The 25,466-nt window shown below is 38.3% G+C and overlaps 1 protein-coding gene across 1 annotated transcript in view; it reads left to right on the plus strand.

Moving 5' to 3' along the window:
• LOC129681246 (zinc finger protein 431-like) overlaps positions 1-25,466 on the plus strand; it is a 268,201-nt gene that overhangs the window by 104,152 nt on the left and 138,583 nt on the right. The window contains 1 exon segment of the mRNA XM_055613153.1: positions 6,005-6,023. Coding sequence (XP_055469128.1) covers positions 6,005-6,023 — 19 coding nt within the window.

Consider the following 25,466-nt stretch of genomic DNA (forward strand, 5'->3'; position numbering starts at 1 on the left):
ACACACACACACACACACACACACACACACACACACACACACACACACTTTTGGGTTTCCAAGACAGAGTTTCTCTTGTAACAATACTAACTGTCCTAAAACTCATTTTGCAGACCAGGCTGTCCTCAAATTCACAAAGATCCAAATGCCTCTGCCCCCTGAGTGCTGGACCTAATAGTGTGCATCATCACACCCAGCTTTATATACAATTTTTTTAATCATGTAAGATTTTTATAATAAAATGATTTGGGGTTTGCTTTGTTTTCTTCAACAAAGCAAGCACCGGAATTTAACTTAGGGCATATGGATAAGTTCAAATGTGGGTTCGCCTACTCAGAGCCATACTAAATTAAGCCCTATTCTGAATGTGATAATAATGTAAATATAAGAGATAAAAAGGCACTCTTGGCTCAAAGTCATGCAGAAATAGATGTAAAAATTTTTTAAATTATGGACAGAAATGCCTCTGGAATGTTTACTTTTGACCACAAGTTCTTAGCTGAAAATGAAGTAAATGAGGCCATGAAAGTAGATTACTCAGGGAGCAATGCCATCTGTAATAATGTCTGATATATGAGGGGGATGTTACAATGCTACAATTCTCACGTACAGAAAGGACACAGAGCACAATTTCAGAATACTTCTAACATCTCTGTGTACACTATCCCTCAGGGAAAAAAATCTATAACTTGAAAGATAGTTTGCATTTTGAAATCATTTTGATACATGATATTCCTACATAGCCACGCCTGTTTTAGAAGTGTCCATGGAGCTGGGCAGGGTGGCATACACCTGTAATCCCAGCACTCAAGGAGGAAGAGGCAGACATATTTATGTGATTTTGAGGATGGCTGGGTCTATAAAGTGAATCCAGAACATCCAAAGCTACACAAGAAGATTGTGTCACAAACAGACAACACACTGTGTGGAACAATCTGGCCTCAGTCTCAGAGGGATCAGTCTGCCACTGAATCCTAGGTTTAGGATGACAGGGATGCACTTCAGAGCCAAGCTATGATTTTAAGTGGTCTATCCTTGAATCAAGGAATTAAAGATAAAATAAGATGTACAGAGGAACCATTTTTTTTTAATGAACAACAATAGGTCTTCAAATTCTACAAATAATTTCTGTCATCTATAAGGGGCTGCATTGCTTTGTTAATTTCATCATTTATAACTGGATATTAGACATATAATATAGGATAATCATATTAAAATCTGTACAGCTAAAGAAGCTAATCAAGAAGGAGGACCCTGGGTAAGATGCTCAGTCTTCATTCAGAAAGGCAAACGGGATGGCCATCAGAAGACAGAGAAAACAGGGAAGTGGACAGGAACCTACCACAGAGGGCCTCTGAAAGACTCTATCTAGCAGGGTATCAAAACTGATGCTGAGACTCATAACCAAACTTTGGGCAGAGTACAGGTAATCTTATGAAAGAAGGGGGAGATAGAAAGACCTGGAGGGGACAGGAGCTCCACAAGGAGAGAAATAGAACGAAAAAATCTGAGCACAGTGATTTTTGGAGACTCATACTCCAAACAAGGACCACAAATAGAGATAATGTAGTACCCCTGACAGATTTAGCCCATTGCAGCTCAGTGTCCGAGAGTGTACCCTAGTAATGGGAATAAGGACTGTCTCTGACATGAACTCAGGCCCTGGCTCTTTGATCACCTCTGCCTGCAGGGGAACAGCTTTACCTGTCCACAGAGGAAGACAATGAAGACAGTCCCCATGAAACCTGATAGACTAGGTTCAGATGGAAGGAGAGAAGTACCTCCCCTATCAGTGGATTGGGGGAGGGGCATAGGAGAAGAAGAGGGAGAGACGGTAGGATTGGGAGATACAAAGTGAATAAACTAATCAATAAAAATAAATTAAAAAATGCTGGAGTGTTTTTGTGTATACATACATGTTATGTGCTAGTGAGAGTACAACTTATTGCTATTTATTATCTACATCCCATATATAAGTTCTTGACATGGAACACAAAGAGTCTTTTGGCCAGTGACCACACTGGCACTTATTTAGCCTAAAAATATATTTACATATCTGCTAGTGTGTGAATCTGCATACACAGCAGCCCAACTATAGAAACATTAGAAAAATCTGTAGCAGTGATATGGACTACTCAGGGATGGAGCTCAAATCATCAGGCTTAGTAATAACTAAATTTATGCACTGAGATAATTCTCTGACATTCACTTGCAGTTTTGAGAAAGTTAAGAACAAGTCTTTACTCCTAAGAAAGAACTAACACATTCCAAAACAAGACAGGAGTGTATAATTTTCATTTGCAAGTAGCATTTATTATTCAAAACATTTCATTTTCTACCATCCTCAGATGACAATATATTCATAATTGGAATAGAAGACAATATTGTACTGATGTAATTTTTCAAGTAAGTTTTATGAGTCTCAATGAGCTTAGTGGGGAGTGTTTGTGGTATGCAAAAGAGACAACATAAACTTGAAGATCATATACCCATGATGAAAATAGATCCCATAGAGTATCACACACTTTTCATATATCTGTCATAGCCTAAGAATGAATAGTCCATTACACACACAACATTAATTTTTGAAATAAATGTTGTTGCTGATACATTAACTATCACTTTTAGATAAATCTCTAAGAAGGCAATACTTCAAGATGATGTGCCATATAGTAAATATGGGAAAATGTAGAAGCATGAAACTTCAAACAATGTATAAATACATACGTACACACATATTATTAAGCATCAATTAATTATTTATATCCAAGCAAGGCTTAAAAACAAACATCTTAAATGAATTTGTGAAAACATAAAAAAGTACAAGTTCTCATAGACCCTTCCTTGAAAACTATGATCTCACACTGCCTGATATAAATAAGCAACAGACCACATAGAGGATGGGGATTCCATTCTATGCATTGCAGCAGAAAAATACCTATAACCAAGTGGAAATGCATTAGAACATGAACAGCCACCACAGAAGGAATATCAGAACAACCTAATAAAACTTCTGTGAATGGATTTGCTACACACACAGCAAATTCAATACCTACTCCAATGTTTCAAAATTCAGACCACAACCATAATTGGTGATCTCCTCCATTACAATGAAGTGAACATGGTAAACAATTACTTCCTCTGAGGCTATGATAAAAACATATTCAAAATAGTTTCTTTTCTTGGAAATGAATACATTTATTATGTCCAAAGTAATAAACTCTTTTGAATAAATAAAAATGCTCTCTTCTATGAATTCCTTTCTACTTCCTGACATCAAGATGATATACTAAGATTTAAGATATGTACAGTACTAGATACATGGCTTTGCAGTTAAGACAAGTTCATTCCCAGGACCTAGGTCAGGTTTTTGACAACTTTCTATAATTCTTGGTATGAGAAAATCAGTGTGTCTAGTCTACATGGAAACTAGAATGTACAGGAACATGAACAGACAAAGACAAAATGTTAACACATAAGGGAAATTAAAACAAATGATTAAATATATGTTTACTAATGAATGTTTTACTTGTATAAGCATTCATTACTGAACCCAGGTGTTGAAGCAACTACAGGTTTATCTACAAATGTTGTCTTCATCATGAATTCCTTCATGTAACAGAAATCAAACATGTAGGTTTGAAGTCAGAGAAATAAATCCTACTCAGTTGGTGGTATCATTTGGGAATGTTTAAGAAATGTATCCTGCTGGAGAAAGTATGTTACTTGGGGTGGGCTTGATAGTTTTCAGCTGCATACAATCTATAGTTACCACTCTCGGCTTCATGCTGCAGGTAGAGGTTGTGAGCTCCAAACTTCCTACTTTAGCTGAAAGGAATGACACTTGTGTTGCCCAATTTATAGTGATCCCATATCCTCTCTGATCATAAGGCAAAGTAAACACATTTGGAAGTTGCCTTAGACATTGTGTTTGGTCACAGAAAATGCACTATTATGCACACATAAATTTATAACTGGATGTTTATTTCATAATTGAAGTGAATTGTGAAATAAAAAAGGATTATCTTATTGTTTCAATTCATATGCCTTTGGTCCATGAGATTTCAATTGGAAACAAAATAAGGATGGATGTCACAAACACATGCATACATTGTTGACACTTGTTAGAATTTTCCTTCAAAATAATCTAGTGTAATTGAATGCAAGTTGGTGGGTCAAAGACCTTAACAAATCTTTTATTCTAATAGATGTTCTACAGAATGAATTATTTTAGGTTCTCAAAGACTACTGTGATATGCAAAGGCTTTAAGATGTAGCCCACACAGTAAAGCTTTTACTCTTATATTATGGTAGCATAAAGCAGAAAACTATCATACTGAGTACATTCATGGCGTTTCTCTGCAGCATGACTTTTTCTCATGATTTCAAAGAAAACCCTATGAAAAGGATTTACCACATTGCTTATTCAGAGGGTTTCACTGCAGTGTGTGTTGTTTTATGTATTTGGAGATAACTGTATTAAGAAAAGGCTTTATCACATTGAAGACATGTATAAGGTTTCTCTCTACTATCTGACCATTTGGATACTTGAAGATGACTTTGATATGCAAAACATGTAAAAGCAAATTGTATGTGGGAACATGCAAAAGCAAGTTGTCCTAAGTATTTCCTTTTAGTTACCAGCCTTCATTGATTTATAGGGTGAACATAAGTTTAAGTTCATAGTCCCTAGGAAAGCTGTAGACTTCCCAATAGCTGAACGGCTTTAATTACTTAATTTTTGTTGCCCAAAACATGACTGTTCCATACAATGATTTCTGGTCCCCTAACAAAATGACTGACCCAAACCACAGATTAACTTTCCTAAAACATAATACCTTTTCCTAACCACAAAAGAACAAATGGATATGATTGTTTTGACTGTTAAACCTACATTTTGCAACAGGTGACTTCCTCATTGACGTAAACAAATCCCATATCCCTAAACCATGACTGATGGAAATAAGTCAGTTGTAAAACGGTAAAGATGTTTATGATTTTCAAGCTCAGAACCTCTGTAACTTTCTGGCTCATTGGATGGGTAGGCATCACAGTTCTACATTATGTGGTCCCTAATCAAACAGAATGACAATAATTTTTTTTTCATCTGTATTGACCTGTTTGAGTTGTATTGGATTCAGTGGACAGAAGAACACAAAAACCTTACCATATTGATTATATTCAGATTTTCTCTCCATTATGAAACTTTAATGATGAAACTTTTATGATGATGTAGAATATAGATATGTGCAAAGATCTCCCATTTTAACACATTCATAAAATTTCTCCCTGTATGAATTCTTTCATGATGATGAAGATTATACAAATGTGGAGTAGCTTCACCATGTAAATACACTCATAGTCTTTCTTTCCAGTATGAATTCTTTCATGATGTTGAAGATGATTGTGAAGAGCAAGTATTTATTAGGAGATGACTGTTATGTGAAAAGGCTTTACCACATGGGTTACATTAATAATGTTTCTCTAAAGTGTGAGCTCTTTTATATATTAGGAGATGAGTTACATGCAAAAGCTTTAATACATTGATGACATCCATAAGAGTTCTTTCCAGTGTGAGTTCTTTTTTGTATTAGGAGATTACTGTTACATGCAATGGCTTTACCATCTTAGTTACATTCATAAGGTTTCTCTCTAGTATGCCTTCGTTATGTCATAGGAGATTACTATTATATCAAAATGCTTTATCACATTGGTTACATTCATAAAGTTTCTATCTAGTGTGCTTCTTCTATGTACATGGAGATTATTATGGCATGCAGTTTTTGACACATTGGTTATATTCATAGTGTTTCACTCCAATAAGTGTTCTTGTTCAAGATAAGTCTTACATGAAAAGACTACATGACATTAATTATATTCATAAGAATTTTCTGCAACATGGATTTTTATGTCTTAGGAGAACACTGTTATCTGCAAAGGCTTTACCGCATTGGTTACATTCATAAGGTTTCTCTCCAGTGTGAGTTCTTTAATGTTTTTGAAGACTACAGTTACATGCACAGGTTTTACCACATTGATTACACTCATAAGGTTTCTCTCCAGTGTGAGTTCTTTTATGTCGTAGGAGATCGCTGTTAGATGCAAAGGGTTTACTAAATGGTTTACATTCATAAGGTTTCTCTCCAGTGTGAGTTCTTTTATGTACTAGGAGATTACTAGGCTTTTACATGCAAAGGCTTTATTACAGTGGTTACATTCATAAGGTTTCTCTCCAGTGTGAGTTCTTTTATGTCTTAGGAGATTACTGTTACACACAAAGACTTTACCACATTGGTTACATTCATAAGGTTTCTCTCCAGTGTGAGTTCTTTTATGTCCTAGGAGCCTACTGTTACGTGCAAAGGCTTTACCACATTGGTTACATTTATAAGGTTTCTCTCCAGTGTGAGTTCGTTTATGTATTAAAAGATTACTGTTATATGTAAAGAGTTTACCGCATTGGTTACATTCATAAGGTTTTTCTCCAGTGTGAGTTCTTTTATGTAGCAGGAGCTTACTGTTAAGTGGAAAGGCTTTATCACATTGGTTACATTCATAAGGTTTTTCTCCAGTGTGAGTTCGTTTATGTATTAAAAGATTACTGTTATATGTAAAGAGTTTACCGCATTGGTTATATTCATAAGGTTTCTCACCAGTGTGAGTTCTTTTATGTATTAGGAAATGACTGTTATGTACAAAGGCTTTACCACATTGATTACATTTGTAAGGTTTTTCTCCATTGTGAGTTCCTTTATGTCTTAGGAGATCACTGTTAGATGCATAGGCTTTACCACCTTGGTTACATTCATAAGGTTTCTCTCCTATATGTATCCTTTTATGTCTTAGGAGATGACTGTTATGTGCAAAGGCATTACCACATTGGCTACATTCATAGTGATCCACACCAGTATGCATACTTTTACATGTGTGCGGACTACTGTGATGTGCAAAGACTTCATATTGAGTATCTTCAGGGAGTTTGTCTGCACAATGATTGTTTTCATACCTGCAAAGATAATTAGCACATATGACAGCTTTACCACATTCATTACACTAATGGATGGTTTTGCCACATGTCTTAATTTTGTAATTTGAATTAAAGGTAAAGAAGAATTTCATTTTGAGTTTTCATCAGTATTTTTATATTCACGGTTGTTTTGCATATTTGAAAATGCCTGTGATGGTAAAAATATGTTACCTGGCTCACCTTTATCATATACTTTCTTCTATAAGATGTTTTACCATATATTTGTAGAAAACTGCAATACCGCAGAGCTGTAACACAGTGACTGGATTAATAACTTCCCTCATACTGTGCACCATGTATATGTAAAGATAACTGTGAGAAAAAGAATAATTTGTATAGTCCTACAACTTATATTTTTTGCAGTGTGATTTTGTGAGAATTCCTAATGAAGGTGAAAAAGCTGTTAATTGATGTTGGTGTATATTGTGTGAAAGTGTGCCAGTATATGTGAACACTGATTGCTGAGCCAGCAATCAGCTAAGTACTGACAAAATCATAGTATTGTTAGTTCTATGTGCCGATCACCTTTCCTGTATTTTGTAAACATTTGTCCTTCCTTATTTATCTATTGGAAATAAGAAAGAGCTAACGAGTGATAGCAGGGTGCAAAATGGAGGACAGAACTTCTGAGTGAGAGAGGGTTTCTGAGAAGAAGAAAGCAAATAACAGGCCACTCACCAGCAGGACAGTGAGGTTAACAGATGGACATGAACATGAACAAAGAGGTAGAACTGGCCATGCATTTGGACACAGTGCTAGGTTTGTTAGGGAAAAAAAGGGTTCAGAATCTGTCCAGTTAAATTTCCTAAGATTTAAAATATTAAAAAGCCTCTGTGTCATTATTTGTACTGCTGGCAGCTCCAAATAGCCCATATAAAGCATAATAGGTAATAATTTTTAAACACCTACTCAAAATGGAGACTACAATACCTTTTAGTGTTCTGGGTGGTACATTGTTTCTTTCAATATACACATATTAAAATGATTTGTACTCATTGTGATATATGATATAACTATTAAAAGAATAATAATAAATGACATGGTTCCATTTTGCATTCACACATTTGATTTTTGTTTATCACAGACATGTGCTATAGGGTTTATGGTTTTTCCACAGCATTCTTGACTCCAAAAAACTGCCCTTCACACAAAACTTAGCAACATTACTACAAGTATATGAGTAACCCCAGTTTTACTATGGACGATTTGATAAGTATAATGTTTTGGATATACATTCATCACCTATTTACTATGAATACATTTGGCAATATCTGAGCTGTAGGGGATTAAACAAATTACAGTTTTGCCTCATAGCGCTAATAAGGAAATAATTTACATATTGATCTTGCATAAGTATGATTTCCTTGCACTCTTTCTTAGAGGAGTGCCTTGCAAACACACATCAAATACCTAATTTACCTGGAGGTACATGGTTTAGTAACATGATAGTTATCATCAATAAATACACTTAAAGGAGTTCATTTACACTGTCCCTTCTCTTTCAAACTTTCAGAACATATTAAAATTTTCTCAGAACCATATTCATATCAGCTAACAATGAAAATTACCTTGTATGTCTTCTAGAATTGGGACAATGCTCTTCTATATTATGACTTTCCCAATTGTAGCCCAAAATACAGTAACAGAAAATGTATGCTTTATTATTGGAAATAAGACAAAATTTAAGTTGTGATCTATGGTCAATTAAAGAACCATTCACCTCATTCTTCCTCATTGTCTAATTATAGAAGCACATCAATAATGAATAAAGAGTTTCCCCATATTTTAAGAAATAAAGAAAATTCACTGTGCTACCTATAGCAGTAAAGTTCCTGTAGGTCTCTAGCATCACATCTTTGTAGAGATTCCTCTGGGAAGGATTCAGAAAAGCCCACTCTTCTCGAGTGAAGTTCACATGCACATCATTGTAGGTCAATATACTCTAAAATATCCACACACGTGTACAACAAAAAGCATGATACTTAGAATACTGGCGATGTATCATTCATTTACAGTTTTTTCAAAGTATTCTAGTGTTTCTTCTACTTATTTTCTGACACACAAGTTTTAGTGTAATAACTAACTCCTTTTGGGAGGAAACTGAATAGTGAAGTTTACCTCTCAATTTTTCATCCTTTAACTAGGATACACACTTGCAAGAGAAATGTCAATCAACAGATAAAAAGAGAGAGAGAGAGTAAACAGATCAACAGTACTGATCCCACATGAGAGAAATAGTATAAACAATTCCTGACTCTTATAAGAATGGGCAGGCTGGATGTATTTTCTGATGAGTTTAATTACAAAATCATACAGGAAATAGAGGCTGGTGTATATCATAGAGCTAGATGGTAGCCTGCTCTATGCAATAAGTTCCAGGACACTCAGGGGTACATAATAAGATCCTGAATAATATGCAAAAATTAATCAAACAAGATAAAAAACCTTAAAGATCTTTTTCAACTTTCTGCAAAGAGTTACACATTCACTCCAGTTCTGCATACATGTCTAGAAACCTGAAGTGCCTCATTTTAAACTGTAATATTAATATGATCTTTTTAAAATGAAATGTATGTTTGAACAATTACAAAAGGAGAGATGAAAATTTTAGCAATGTAAATGTTGATCATAAATAAGCATGGGAGATGGAGGTATGGCTCAGTGGTTAAGAACACTGTCTATTCTTCCAGAGGACCTGGGTTAAATTCCCAGCACCCACATGACAGCTAATAGCTGTCTGTAACACAAATATATTCAATAAAATACACGTAAAACAAATCCAAGAACACATAAAAGATATACACAATGAACAAATTGGCTTAATCTCATGGATACAGGGATGGTTCAACATATGAAAATCCATCAATGTAATCCACCATATAAATGAACTGAAAGACCAAGATCACATGATAATCTCATTAGATAATAAAAAGCCATTGATAAAATCCAACATTCCTTCATGTTAAACGACTTGGAGAAATCAGGCATAGAACGAATTAGGCACATACTGCTCGTGGTAGTGAAAATTTGTACAACTTCTCTGGTAATCAAAGTGGTGCATTTTCAGAAATTTGGGCATAGTTCTACCTCAATACTCAGCTATACCACTACAGGGAATACATCCAAAAGATGTTCCATTATAGAACAAGGACATAGCTGTTTTATTCATAACAGCCAGAAAGTGAAGAATGGAGAAAGAACATTCTTTCTAGTACATTTACACAAGGTAATACTCTTTCACATATGACAGCCCTATGCTTTTCTCAAGAAGAAAACTAACTTTATGGAACACCAGTCTTTAATGTTGTCTGTGAGTCTGTAATGGCAATTAATCAGCTTGTTACATGCCTCTTCTTTGGCATGGAGATGGGTCAATGGTTGGTATGAATCAGGGCTGTCTCCTTGGTTATGGCTGGAGAAAAATTTGGTGACTATCATCTTGAGCAAACGTGTTTCCTAGCATCCTAATCTCAACCACAGCACACAATAGTGGTGCTCAGATCATGGCACACCAACCGTTCAAACCCATTCATCTCAGCTACAGAAGGAACATGCAGCATGGGGCCTGGAAGAACCCACCTCTTCCTCTAACTGGAGGGATGGCATGATACTTATCTACTTAGCCCTTAGCTAAATTCTACTTGGTGTGACTTCCTGTCACCTAAGTATTGGTAAATTCCTTGCATCAACAATTCTACTCATTTACATCACAGCTTTATAAAGAAGTGCTATTCAACACGTTATTTACAACCTCAACAAAATTAACTCCAAATGAATCTTATATCTAAATGTTAAATGCCAAGGTCAGAACTTGGAAAAGATACTAGAAACTAGGCTTCTCTGAATTTGCATCCTACCAAGGACATGTCTATGTTCAAACCTGTCCTGCAAATACTTTGTGAACATGCATCCCCATAGTGTATAGGGAGGCAACCTCCAGAGTCCCAGCCTTCTCCAAGAAGTTCTTCCATTTTACTAACTTCACCTGAGCTTGCAGCTCTACCTCCCACCCTACTCCTTGAAACATTTTCCTAAATTTCAGTTAACTCAGAAAAATTGCTGTTACCTTAACCAAGGTGGCTAAACTGTAAAATTATATCATTTACAAAGCTCTGCTTATTATGGACAGAACTCACACAACTTTGTTTCTTTATCATCTTGAGTTCAGGACCAAATGTCAAGGGATATAAATTAAGGGCCTTGGACTCCAGACCAAATGTCTTGGAAAACAGTTAAAGGTCTTGAGCCCAGTGGCCTGAATCAGCACAGCCTCTAACAGAAACTCCCTTGCTTAACCCACAATGTTAAAATTTGATTAGATAACCCCAGCACTCACCAAGGGGCCCTGCCCTTGTGGATTTAATCCTTTAAATTTACAATAAAGCACCATTCAGATCATGAACTGGCCACTTCCCTGAGCTCAGAAAATAAAGCTTTCATTTTAACCTTCTGCTCCAGAAATGACTTTTCTCTGCTCCCAACCCGAAGCCAACATATTCAAGATATTCAGATGCTGCACTGTGTTCAGGGCTAGGAAAAGGGACCTCTCAGGTGGCTGATTCTGCCTGCTGGTTCCCACTGTGCCTCAGGAAGGACCCTGAGACAGCTCCTACTGTTCAGCCTCCTGCTCCACCAGGTTGGGGGGAAGCAGACACAATCTCACCATGTTGCGACTTTGGAACTTCTCTGAAATCCCCACACAGCACACAGCAGTGGTGCTCAAATCACAGCACACCAACCGTTCGACCCCATTCATCTCAGCTACAAAGGGAACATGCAGCATGGGGCCTGGAAGAACCCACCTCTTCCTCTAACTGGAGGGATGGAAGATCTTGATTGGCCAGTGAGTCTTGAGTGACATGAACACCTCCCTTAGGGTTACACTGTACTGAAAGGACAAGGGTTAGTGATTCTTGGCCCAGGCTACAGTTTCAGGACCATATCTTCTTCAGATCTGCAGAGATTTGCATTTCATCATTTGTGCCTGTCTCCCCTAGCCTACCCTCTGACTTCCACCACTCAAGATGCAATTTCCCTTTATCTCCTGGAATCAAGGTGGATATTTCACAACCATTATCCAACCTGTACCAGAGTAAACAGTCTGTGCCACAGGTAGAATGTTGCCAAGAGTATTAAGAATTAAAGAGAGATTTTAGAAAATGCAAGGAGATTTTTGTTTGGTGACTTCACACTGGGGTCAGGTAAACTGCAGCCACTTTTCTCCTGGAAGATAAGAGACAACCCAGGGGGAAAAGAAGGAAAAACATGACACTTTGGAGTACTATCAGCAGATAAACTTTCTTCCTCAATGGGAAGATGAAGAAAACAGAAAGCTGTGCTAGTGAAGGCTCTCTGCACGAAAAGAAATGGCATAATAACTTTCTCTGGATGTATACACCTAACACATACATTCATATATATTCATATATATATATATATATATATATATATATATATATATATATATATAGTATTTTGAGTTGGACTTCTCCTTTAAGCCCTGGCTGCCTGGACTAGATGTGTGGACCAGGCTGACCTTGAACTCACAGAGACTGGCCTGCTTCTTCCTGCCAGGGGACTGGGATTCAAGGCTTGTGCCATCAAATCCATGCCAGATTTTCTGCTTTAATTTTATTTTTTGTTTTGTTTTTTTTCAATACTGGGTTGCATTGTATAGGCCTGTCTGTGCTGGACTCTCATTGTCAACCAGGCTGAACTCACAGAGAACAGCTTCTGTCTGCATTCATGTACCTGGATTAAAGATTTGTGTAAGCATGACTGGCAAGACCTTAGACTTTAAGGATTTGTTTAAGGGAGGGTTTCTTGTATAACTAATTTTTATAAGATTTTTGAGTGGGTGGATGAGGGGACCTCTGACTATTATGATCTGTGTGTGTCTGTGCATGCAGACATTAATCAGACACTGCTGCCATCCTCACAGACCTTTTAGATCAGAGCTTTTGTTCTTATGCTTAAGAAATTTTATTTTATAGTTTTGAAAAACATCTACCCAGGCAGTGAGTTCTGTGCTTAGCATCACTTACACTGTGGGTCCAGTCCTCCAAGGGCAAGGAATCATATAAAATAAGAGAGAGTTAGTATCACCTGGAGAGGACAGGAGTTCCACAAGGACCAATTATATCTGGGAACAGGGGTCTGTTATGAGACTGTATCTCCAACCAAGGACCATGTATGGATATAACCTAGAATCCCTGCTCAGATAGACCCCATGGTAGCTTGGTATCCAAGTGGGTTCCCTAGTAAGAGTAACAGGGACTATTTCTGACATGAACTCAATGGCTGGCTCTTTGACCTCCCCCCTCTGAGGGAGGAGCAGCCTTGCTAGGCCACAAAAGTGGACACTGCAGGCAGTCCTGAAGATACCTGATAAGTAAGGTCAGATGGAAGCAGAGGAGGACCTCCCCTATCAGTGGACCTGGAAAAAGGTAGGGAGATGAGGGAGAAAGGGAGGGATTGGGAGGTAATGAGTGAGCAGGGTACAGCTGGGGTACGAAGTTAATAAACTGTAACTTATATTTAAAAAATAAAAATATAAAATAAAAAATACTGAGAAGAGATCTCAATAGAGAATTCTCAACAGGAGAATCTCAAATGGCTGAGAAACACTGTTCAGGTTCAGCATCCTTATCCTTGGGAGAAAAGCAAATGGAAACTACTTTGAGCTTTAATTTTACACATGTCAGAATGGTGAAGTTTAACAGGAGAAGCGACAACTCAGACTGACAAAGGTGTTGGGGAAGAAAAACACTCCTCCATTGCTGGTTGGAGGGCAATCGAACACAGTCAAGATTGTATTTTCTCAGACAACTGGGTTGTTGTCTCAGAAGGTCATATGGAGATGCCTAAAAGCCCAGACTGATAATGGGATAGAGCGCTATTCTCTGAAAAATAATAGAGGGCCACACTGTGGAGAAAAGCTTACACACAGTGCACTGAAGGTGGAGAGGTGGACCAGGTGCAGGCTGAAAGATTTCACCCCTTGTTCTAGTCTTTTTGGGGTGAGACAATACTATATAGTCTCCCCCCCAAAAAAAATTCTGGACACGAATCCAGAATAAAAACCCCTCCACTTAAATCTGTACTGCTTGCAAGACGTAAAGGGGGCATGATGGCCCCAAACTTGCTTGAGTGGTGAGCTTATGTTTGGTTTAACTTGCAGCCCAAGCCATGAGATGGAACTCACTCCATTGATGGCCAGGAATGTCACCGAGACATAAATGGTAAGGAATGTGTGTGCATGTGTCTGCAACAGGTCCTCTGCTGAGATGTCATGGCTGTTAGCTCTGTATTTTTGTGGGACTCCTAACATTAAGAACAGGTGTAGCTTTGACTCTCTCACCTGCTCTTGAGACTCTTTTTCCCCTATTGGGTTCCCTGTCCATCCTCAGAGTGAGGTCTGTTGGCCTTGTCTTTTTTTGTATCTTGTTTGGTCTTGTTTGGCAGTCCTATCTTAGAGGCCTGCTCTTTTCCAAAAAGGATACAGAGAGGAGGGAGTAGATCTGGGGAAGAAGGGAGGTATGCTGGATGTGGGAGAAGTAGAGGGAGGGAAAACAGTGGTCAGAATATATTGTATGAGGGAAGAATCCTTTTCAAGTAAAAAAAAAACATTAAGTTACTTTTCCTACCTAAAAATGCAAATAAGGGAAGCAATCAAAGAAAAGTGAAATAGTGGAGATAAGGAAAACACAATCATGATGTACAGTTATAGAGCATCACTCAGGAGTTTAACAAGCTTATTCTTTAGTCTCATCTAGATCTGTGAAATCAGAAGCTTTGCTCTCACCAATGTGAAATATATATCATGCAGGTGAAATAAGGTAATTTTCTGCTGTTATGTGGAACTACAGGGGTCCCTGCTCACTTAATTCCAAAAAAGTATCGTTCTTATCTATAATAAAATAAAAACTAAAGTTTGGAGCTAGAGAGGTGGCTCAGCAGATAAGAACACTCTCTGTTCCTTCAGAGGTCCTGAGTTCAATTCCCAGGAACCACATGATGGCTCACAATCATCTATACTGAGATATGTTGCCCTCTTCTGGCATGCAGGTACAAAAGCTGATAGAACATTAATTAAATATATAGTCTTTAAAAAATCAAAAAAGTAAATTTGAATAATATTCACAATAATAGAAATGAATATTTAATGTTATACACTATTTATACATTAACTATATAATACATTAAGTATATACAAACTGTTATTTTAAAATGTTAAGTGTTTAAACATGTTTTACCAATAAAAATAAAAGTGTCATTATCTAAGGTGGATTAGCTGATCAAAACAAAACTAAGAAAAGTGTTACTTGTCTAAAACTTTTACATTTTTATTCAACTGCAATTTATTGTCATCATTTCAATTCAATCAAAACAAGTCAGTCTGTTTCTTAACTCATTTTCACTTCATGCAGCATGAGTCATTGGCAGAAAGCTCTCATACCATCAAAATAAACCAACTTTCTGCATTTCTATAGTATACTGTAAGAGCACATTTGCTTTTTATTTCTATAACAACTTTTGCTCTAAAAAGCCTGATATTTGATTTTCCTTCTCCACATACCAACTAAAAATATGTTACAAAAATTCTTCGAAAGTGATTGCTTCAGCTAGGTTGTGTTGTTTCTTCCCTTCATTTTCTATTATGAACTATAAGGTAGACAAGATGACTGAAGTTCTCCTACCCAATGGACAAATGGGAATGCAGCAAGACTGAAATCAGAGAGAGAGAGGTTTGTTGATTTGACACTGCTTATGCTGTAATTATATGCTGTTTCATAGCAATACAGCACTGACTGTGAGTCTTTTATGTGTGTAATCCTTTGACCATTGCTATTGTCTTAATTCATTTACCATACTATCCTTCTGAGGCACCATGCGTGACCTCAACAAATGAGGAATTAGGTTATTTTAAAAGTTATGCCACCATGAATATAAATGCATTAAGCATGAGAATTCGGGTACTTCCTTAAAACTGATCAAACGTACATGGAAAATTACTGTAGGAATCCATAGCAATTCTGTCATTTTATTAGAGCTCCATGCAATGTAGGCACACATAAACATGGATGCAATGAGAATGTATGACGAACATGGTTTATTGTGTTGTTTTTGGTAATGAGAGGGTGTGGGTATAATCTGCAAATGCATCAGATTACATACATTAATACTTGCAGTTTTAAATGAACTATAACAACACAACTTGATGTTACCTACTTTTAGTTCATATACATGCGAAACCCCAAATTCGGTTATCAAGAGTTTAATTTGTATGATAATACACAATCTCATATCACATTCAAATTTATTGTTCAGTTCTAGACCATGTTTTATTTTCATTTTTTCTCTTCTCAAGTTATACTTGGTGGGATAGCTTTTGTGACCATAACAATGTATTTTGTGTCAGTAAACTCTATACTGAAGTCTTCTTTCTATGGCTGTGTAAATTATTTCATATCACTTTCAATTTTATATACTAACTATAGTTTGCTAAACAAATATAGGATAATATCATTTACCCTTTTATACTATAGTAAAGAACACCAATTGAATGATATATATAAAAAAACAAAGATGTTGGCTATTTTCTATTTCTACATGAATTCAACAGAATCCAAAGAAAATTTCTATGAATTTCTAAGAGGAAAGCTGATTGCAAAGCTATGTGCCATGAAAAATGACACAGACTTCCGAATAGGATTAAGTAGTAACAGTACACACATGGGTAGCTGGGACCTCAGAACGTATCTCATAGCTCCAACTATCAAAAATGTGTACAAAAAATAGTGAAAAAAATAGGAGAGGAAGAGAAAAAGCCAAAATCATAAACCTAAAAATATATTCAAATTTTCCTCAAAATACCCAAGGAAACTCTGCCAGGAAAAATGTGTACTTGACCAAGGTTACCTTTGGTTATATGTGTATAAAAATTAAATAAACACAGACTTCAAAACTCTTACAAAAGCAACTCAAACTGACCCATAAAGTATTACATTTCTGACCCACCAGCCACTGTAGATTGCTCTTCCAAAAGGAGAGACCACATGCTCTAGGCTCTGGAGATCTCTGTGAAAAAAAAAGTGATCAAAAAAGTGGACTATGATTCTACAGCCCCTCATGCCTTCTTGTGGTTTCAGGCATATACAGCCCTACTGAAAGCCACACAGAAACCAATGTGGTCAGTGTTTTCATGTTTGCTTACTCCCACATGGACTGTGCCACAAGATATGGAATCTGCCTTATCCACCTACCCAACACCATGCACACCTTAAAAACCTCTGCATCTCAGAAATTTCTTTTGTGTCCTGAAATTAAATTTTCTGGAATCACACCACTGTGGCTGAAAGTAGTGAAAAGATAAAAAGATTCCAAACAAAAATTCCTGGAGCACGCACATCACCCCCTTTCTACCAACTTCAAAACTATTTATAAAATTTGCCACACAAACCTGACTGTGGAATGCAAGGTTCAGAACTTCTAGAGATCAGACCATCAGTTTTTCAGTCTGTCTTCCCACTACACACCAAAAGCAATGTGTGTGTGTGCACACTAGACAGTGATATTTTAAGCATCATAGCTGTAAACTGCCAGTTCTCCAGAGGAATTCTCCCAGCACCCCACCGCCCACCCCCAAGGAATCCACACCCAAGGGAGAGTCAGAGACTAAGGACCACTCTCCAAGTCACCACATATATCAACAAAACAACAGTTGACCCGCAGTCTCAGCACCACCATATCAGACTCTGATAGCTTAGCAGACCTGTTCCTCCTCATTTTGGGACAGTGGTCCTCATATTCACCATTGTATGGTTTGTGGTCCCCCTCACAGTTCTCTCCAGCTGCATCATAAAAGAATCCTGGAAAGAAACTATGAGCTACCTCCCACTGGTGCTACTGATTGGTAGGTCTGCCCAGAGTCCCTCATTTCATTTGATCATCCAGTTGGGCTTCAGGACAGTAGTAGCTCCTTAAGTGGGGTATCAGATCAAGCGACTTAGACATCTGAGGCTTACCCAGCTGGGCCCTTTCACCTTAGGGGAAGACAGAGCCCTACTCTAAGAAATCTGTATTTTAGTACAATTTTCCAGTGTCCAAGACACAAGGAAACAGTTCCTATTCAAAGTCACAGGGTCCTTTGTGTGCACATTCCAACACACAATCAATGTTCAGTGCAGATATCTTTACCTCAGAGCTGAGAAATCCCAAAGCCAAATTAGTCAAAGCCAAACAGTAACAATTAAAGCAAAAAGTGATCATGAATTTAAAAGTAAGGAGTGGTAAATGGGAAATGAATGAAAAACAAAAGAAATAAAAAGGAAAGGACATGGATGATTCTAGATATGGTAGTGTAGAAAGTTTATTATAGATAAAAGGGACAGCACAGCCAGATGCAGGGACATCTGGGAGAGTCCAGAGGGGACATGACTGTGAGCCTTATGAGGAAAGGCAGGAGGGGAGAGGGGAAAGCCAGACCAAGAGGCCAGGATAGTAAATGATAGATAAAAAAGACCAGATAACCAACATGGTTGAATTACATAAGACCATCCAGGGGAAGTGGAACTCAGCCCCTGGGCTAGAAGGCTGGGGATGCCAACCATTACCCTATCACAGGTAGAAACAGACGGATGCTGGGAGAACCAGAAGCTGGGCCTCCTTTGATTTGTTAAATAGTTACCTCAGCCATTTGTCCCAGCATTTGAGACTTAACAGTAGGGAAGAATGAGGAGGTTGAAATGATTTAACTATAATCTCAAAAATTGTTGTAAAAAGTTAAAACAGACTTCATGCTCCAATAGTTTTCTGGGACTAGACATGCGTAGCAGAGCACACCAAGAGTTATAAACTCCTTTTCTCTTGGGGTGCACCATTGTTAGAATAATAACATTCCAGTTATGCTTGTCCACACCAGATTATCCAGTTCTTCTGTTTGTTGAACCAGTGTAACTACAGAAATTTGGTTTCTAGAAATAAGTTTAGTTGCTTTTCCAAAATCTTGATTGCCGTGGTCTGTGAACTCCAAGTATTGCCAGTTTAGACATTTCCTAATCATCTAAAATTGAATAACTGACACTTCTGTCCAAGCAGGAAAGCTCTCACCATCCTTCTTCTCCATCACTTTCTGTGCTATGATGACACCAGCTTCAAAGTTGGTCACTGAACTCAATTCATGCACAGGTGCATCTTTATTTGTAATTACCCACCCTATGAAAGCCAGGGATGTTTGAGGAACCTCATTCACTGGTCTGTTTTCCATTTCATTGACCAGGTTAATGTCCAGCCTGAAATGAGTTGCAAGATACTGGGCCACAAAGGCAGGATTAGGTGGTTCAAAGCAAGTCTTGCCTACACAGCATGAAGAAAGGCTGAGTTTTTTGAAGACATGGCTCTAAAGAGAAACTAATGAAAAATCCATTTTTAATTAGGAATGAAATTATTTTTAAAAAAATTTTATCTTATTTTCTGTGCATTAGTGTGAAGGTGTCAGATTGTATGGAATTGGCATTACAGACAGTTGTGAGCTGTCACATGGGTGCTAGGAATTGAATCTAGGTCCTTTAGAAGAGGAGACAGTGCTCATAACCAATGAGCCATCTCTCCAGTCCCAGGAATGAAATTCTTAATGACTGATAAATATTGGAGAAGAGAAAGAAATGAGATTAGAGCAGTGATGCATAAAGAAAATAAAACTTACTAATTAATACCAACAATTGACTTTTTTAGAAAGATAAATACAATTGAAAAACTACATAGGTATACTTACTGATTTTGAACAAAAGCAGGCCCTTTTCTGGTAGAGCTAATAGCATTAATCAGATACTGTTTGACCTTGATTCTACCTGCAGTGTTAGCTGCTGAGATTGGTAACCTGACATACAAAGCTACCGCCAATAGATGAATCTCAAATTTTTGAGCAGACATAGCCCTGCCTATGAAGACTACACACAAATGCATAGGATAGACCTTACTTGGAAAATCAATATTCACTAGCTCCATCTGACCTACTGAAATTGAACACCCACCAATCTTGTCTGTTTTCACTCACATGCAAAAGTTAATATATGCTAGAAATTAAAAAATCATTAACCCTGTGGGGATCATGTCCTTCATAGGGTGACCCCTGCATCTGACTGCCTTATCTTTGATCTAGCTATTGCCTACCCAGATTCATAAAGCAATTGTACCTAATAAATTGTTCTTCTTGTCCTGAACAGAAGGCACAAACCATGCTCCACATGCAAATCCTTTCACTGTAACTACAATGGACAGTTTATTACTAACTCAAATTATAAAGCTTTTGTGGCACAGCCCTTTAACTAAATAATTTAGAAATTTTAATCAAGAGGAAAGCAAGGTCATTGCCCTAGGGAGAAACAGACTGGGGTGTAGGTGACCTCAGTCTGAATAGCTCACCTTGGAAACATTTATCTACAAGGCTGAAGATGCAACTGTTCTAGAACTAATATCCCCTCCCAAGGAGAAATCACTGCAAACACAATTAAAAGATTAATTAAGGAAGTATACATTTAATGATAGCATACACTCAGCTCTGGCCAATGCTCAAAAGGAGCCAGCTGAGGACAGAATTTTGCATTACATGTATCTTGTAACCCTTAAGTCACTTTTAGGTTGAGGCCCCAAATTATGTTTTCAACAATTTAAATGTGGACTGGAGACTTGTAAAGTCTAGCCACTTAAAAAGATTTATACAGCAAAAATATTACCAGTGCCCTCAAACAGCAGGCCACTCTTCAGTTATAGGGTCCTGAAGTGAGTGTGACAGAAGAAGAGGAGACAGGAAAAGGCAACATCGGAAAAAATAAAAGCTGGGACGGGAAGGTTTTGTACAAGTTATGTGTTAAGCTGAGTAAGCATTTTTGTCTTTCAGTTCATTTATTTAATCACTTAACAGCCAGATGGAATCCTCCACCCTCCTTTCCTCCCTGTCTCACCCCCACATCCCACTCCTCCTTACCTTTATTCTCATAGAAGCAGAGACCCTTCCCCACTTAAGTACCAACCTACCCTGATGCATCAAGTCTAAATGAGGCCAATTGTACTCTTTCCCAGTGAAGCTAGGCAAGGCAGCCCAGCTGGAGGAAAGTGATGCAAAAGCAGGCACAGAGTCAGCAACAGCCAGAACTCCCATTGTTAGGGGACTTACATGATGACCATAATGCACATCTGCTACATATGTGGAGAGGTTCTATGTCCAGCCCATGAATACTACTTAGTTGGTGGTTCAGTCTCTGTGAGCACCATCGGCCAAGTTAGCTTCTCTGGAATAACATCTGGTATACTACTTTCAGGGGAAAATGGAAGAAAATGGTTAACTTCTATGATGTCAGCAGAAAATATCATACGATGGAACAAACTCATGAGGAGTCTAATGAAACAAAGCTGCATTAAGAGGAACACAGGGTCTCTCAAGAACATTATTAACTGAGCCTACTATGGCCTTGGATTGACAACCACAGAGCCATGTGGTGGGAAGAGCATTCAAGTTGAGTTTGCAGAATTCAGAAAAAGTTTTACTGGGAGACTCTTACAGACACAAGTTGAAGACAGAAACTAGACACAGGTGAAGAGAGACAAAGCCAAAGAATAAGAACCATCCAGAAGATTATAACATATTGCCAAAGTTAGTATGAGGCCAAGTAGAGCAATTCAGTCAGAAACTAAAAAAAGCCAGATAGATTCAGTCACTTAGGAGGGGAGTCTGAGCCGAAACAGCTGAGTTAAACAAGTCAGCAAGGGTTCAGAAAGAATTAGAAAGGGTGAGCTTATTCAGCACTAAGTCTCAGAGGATGAAAATATTCTAGGGCTACATTAGATTGTATGGAGGCTAGAAGCTTCCAGGACTAGGCCTAGGTTAGCAGATGAAGGCACTAAGTTCCTGGAGGACAATTACATCAGAATAAAAGTTACTGTAACACCACAGGCTGTAATGTTGGTTGTGACTCTGTAAGACCGCATTGAGCAGCTTGGTAGAGGCCTGCTCTTTGATATGAGGATCAGCCTGGTAGCTGGTTGTAAATTAGAGTTGTTTCTCTCCTTTGCTAGGTTTGGGGCCAAATTTCTGGACAAGCCCGGTAACATGTGTATGCCAGCATGCTACCCTCTAACAGGCTTGGTTAGCATATTATTTACCTGTTAGGGTGATTGAGAAGCAGTCCTCCCCCGGCTAAATTCTATTCAGTGTCACCAACTATTTCCCAAACATTGGAAATCCTTTACATCATCAATTCTACTCTTCCTCATCACAGCTTAATATTGGAGAGCTACCCAACACACGAGATGCCGTTTACAACCCCCACAAAACTACCTCCAAATGGATCTCACACCTAAAGGTTAAATGCTAAGAGCAGAACTTGAAGAAGTCACGAGAGAAACTGGAATAGTAAAGACAAACTAAAGTACTCCAAGTATGACATCCCCCCCCCAAGGATGATTCTGCACACAAACCCCTGCTGCAAAAGCTCTGCGCAGACGCAGTCCCTGCACTGAAGTGACTCAGATGCCACTGCTGGGTACAGGGGAGCCCAGGACCACAACGTCTCTCCCCAGTGGCTGCTGCTGACCAGCCATTCCCAGAAGATACCCCGCATACCAGCTCCCGCCACTCAGCTGCCTTCTCCTCCCTGAACTCACCATGTTGCGACTTTATAGCTTGCCTCAGTTCCCCTCAAAAGCACCCAAGCAACAGCGGAGGTTGCTCGCGTGGTTCACCTGGAACCACAAGAGCCTGTCCAGCAGCAGGAGCTGAACCAGCAGAAAGGCATCCGGAAGAACACGCCCCTTTCTTGACTAGCAGGTCCGGCCAGAGGCCCTGATTGGACAGGGAATCTTGAGTGACAGGAGCCCCTTCCTTAGGATTAGGGTGTCTCCCTTAGGGTTAGAGTGTGCGGAAGGGACTCAGCCCTTTAGTCCCTGACCCTGGCTTCCAGTCCAGAACCTCGCCTTCTCCAGATCTGCAGAGGTTCGCATTTCAGCAGTGCTAGTGCCTGTCCTTCGATAGCTTATGTCTGCCTGCACACCCAGCCTCGGGACCACCCAGCCCTCAGGAACCGCCTGGCTGTTCAGGCACTTGCTGCTCCCCTCTGTGGGAAAGGGCCCTAGGCTCCCCAACTCAAGAACTCAGGGCATGCCGGAGCTCTCCCACAGCACTCAGTAGGCAGTTCTGCTTCTTCCTCCTGGTGGATCAGGCTTCCATAGCCCATTACTCAACTGCAGTGGAGTTACCCATCTGTTCCACAAATGGAAGGGGTCCTAGAATACTAACAAGTAAGGAGAATTTTTTTAATTATTCATACAGTTTATAATTAAAGAATAAAATACAAATTAAGCTGACTTCTCTATTAAATTAGCATGGTATTTAAATGCTTTAGCAGTAATATGCATATATGTATATAATATAAAATATAAAAGGTAGGAATCACATACTCCAAGAAGCCCATTCCTGTGAGATGATTAACATGTCTGGAGAACATATTTAGTACAATCAAACAATACTGACGAAATGATTGCAGGACTTAACATAGGCTAAATCATATTCATCTTTGGAGGAATGTCAAGTTATTTACAAGTTATTTATAGTTATTTACAAGTATTTCAGAGGAGTTTGTTAGATTTTATAAATGACTCTCACAGGAGTTATATATTCTTCTGAAAGAACAATATGCATTGTATTTTGCAATAAATGCAAAATGCACTCTTGGCAAAAAGTATAAAAGCTGCTAACAGAATTTTGATTGGGACTGTGTGTTCCTTATACATTTCATTTCTGAATATTACGATTTTCTTTTAATTTTATTTTTATATTAATTAAAGTTTATTCACTTTGTATCCCAGCTGTAGCCCACTTCCTCATTCCTTCCGAATCTCACCATGTTCCCTCATTTCCATCCATGCCCCTCTATGTCTTTTTTGAGACTGATACTCCAACCAAGGACCATGCATGGAGATAACTTAGAACCCCTGCACAGATTGAGCCCATGGCAACTAAGTACACAAGTGGGTTTCCTAGTAAGGGAAACAGGGTCGTTCTCTAACATGAACTCAGTGGCTGGCTCTTTGATCACCTACCTCTAAGGGCAAGCAGCCTGACCAGGCTAGAGGAAAACAATGCAGCCAGTCCTGATGAGATCTGATAGGCTAGGGTCAGATGAAAGGAGAGGAGGACCTCCCTATTAAAGAAATTTCAAGAAACAAGATTTTTGTTTTGTGGCTTCATGCTTGGTTCAGATAATTGCACCTACATTTCATCGGGTACCTGTGAAAACCTTGGGAGAAAAGCAGTTAACAGATGACAAACTCTGTGGAACACTATTTTTAGCAGCCACATCTTCCCAAATGGGAAGCTAAACAAAAACAAAAACAAAAAAAGTAAATCAAACCATCTGTATTAGTAAAGATTCTCTAGATGAACATAACTAATAGAATGAATGCACATGTGTTGAAAGTGGGTTTATTAGAATGGCTCACACGCTGTGTTCTAATTATTCCAACAATGACTGTCAATGGAAAGTTGAAGAATCCGCGCTGAAGGATTAGTTGATCATACTGTGAACCCTGAGATGGTGTCCTGGAAAAATCTGTCTCTAGTTGTGGTATGGCTCAGTGCAAGCCCACACCTTTAATCCATGAAAGCTCTATTAAAACAGGATTAAATAAACTCAACCATAGGTCAAGGGGCCAAGCAAGGGTGAGTAGGAAGGTAGGCTGGGTGCTTTCTATGCCTTTCTGAGCTAGTAAGTTTTCACCCAGGCATCTGACTCCAGCATCTTCATTGGTGACATCAAATGTTTTGGATTTTGCTTAAAAACAAAACAAAACAAAACAAAAAGCCAGTAATGGTTCAGCCAGTGTTGCTGGATGTCTCAGCTGGTCTTCAGTATAGACCAGACTTCTTAAGAAGTAGGCTTTAATGCCAGTTTTAATAAAATTAGCTTGCCAGGCAGAGGTACGGCCAGCAGACAAAGAGAAAAATCTCCAATATCATATGTTAACATCAGAGACTATGGCTAAGATTAAAGGTGGATTTTATCACATCAAAAATCTAGATTGAAGAAAGAGTTTTTCCACTTTCTTTATTTCTTCCCTGACCCAATGATCACTGAGTAGTTCAGTTTCCATTAGTTTTATAGGTTTTCTATTGTTTCCATTGTTATTGAACTCTAGCTTTAATCCATGGTGGTCTGATAAGATACAAGGGGTTATTACAAATTTCTTATACTTGTTGAGGCTTGCTTTCTAACCAAGTCAATGGGCAATCTTGAAGAAGTTTCTGTGAGGTGCTGAGAAGATGATATATCCCTTTTGTCTGGGTGAAAATTCTGTAGATATTTGTTGGATCCATTTGATTTGAGCATCAGTTAGTTTAATTGTTTCTCTATCTAATTTCTGTTTTCATGACTTGTCTTTTGGT

The sequence above is a fragment of the Psammomys obesus genome, unplaced genomic scaffold (assembly GCF_907164565.1).
Source record: "Psammomys obesus unplaced genomic scaffold, mPsaObe1.curated_primary_1811, whole genome shotgun sequence".
Classification (NCBI taxonomy): domain Eukaryota; kingdom Metazoa; phylum Chordata; class Mammalia; order Rodentia; family Muridae; genus Psammomys; species Psammomys obesus.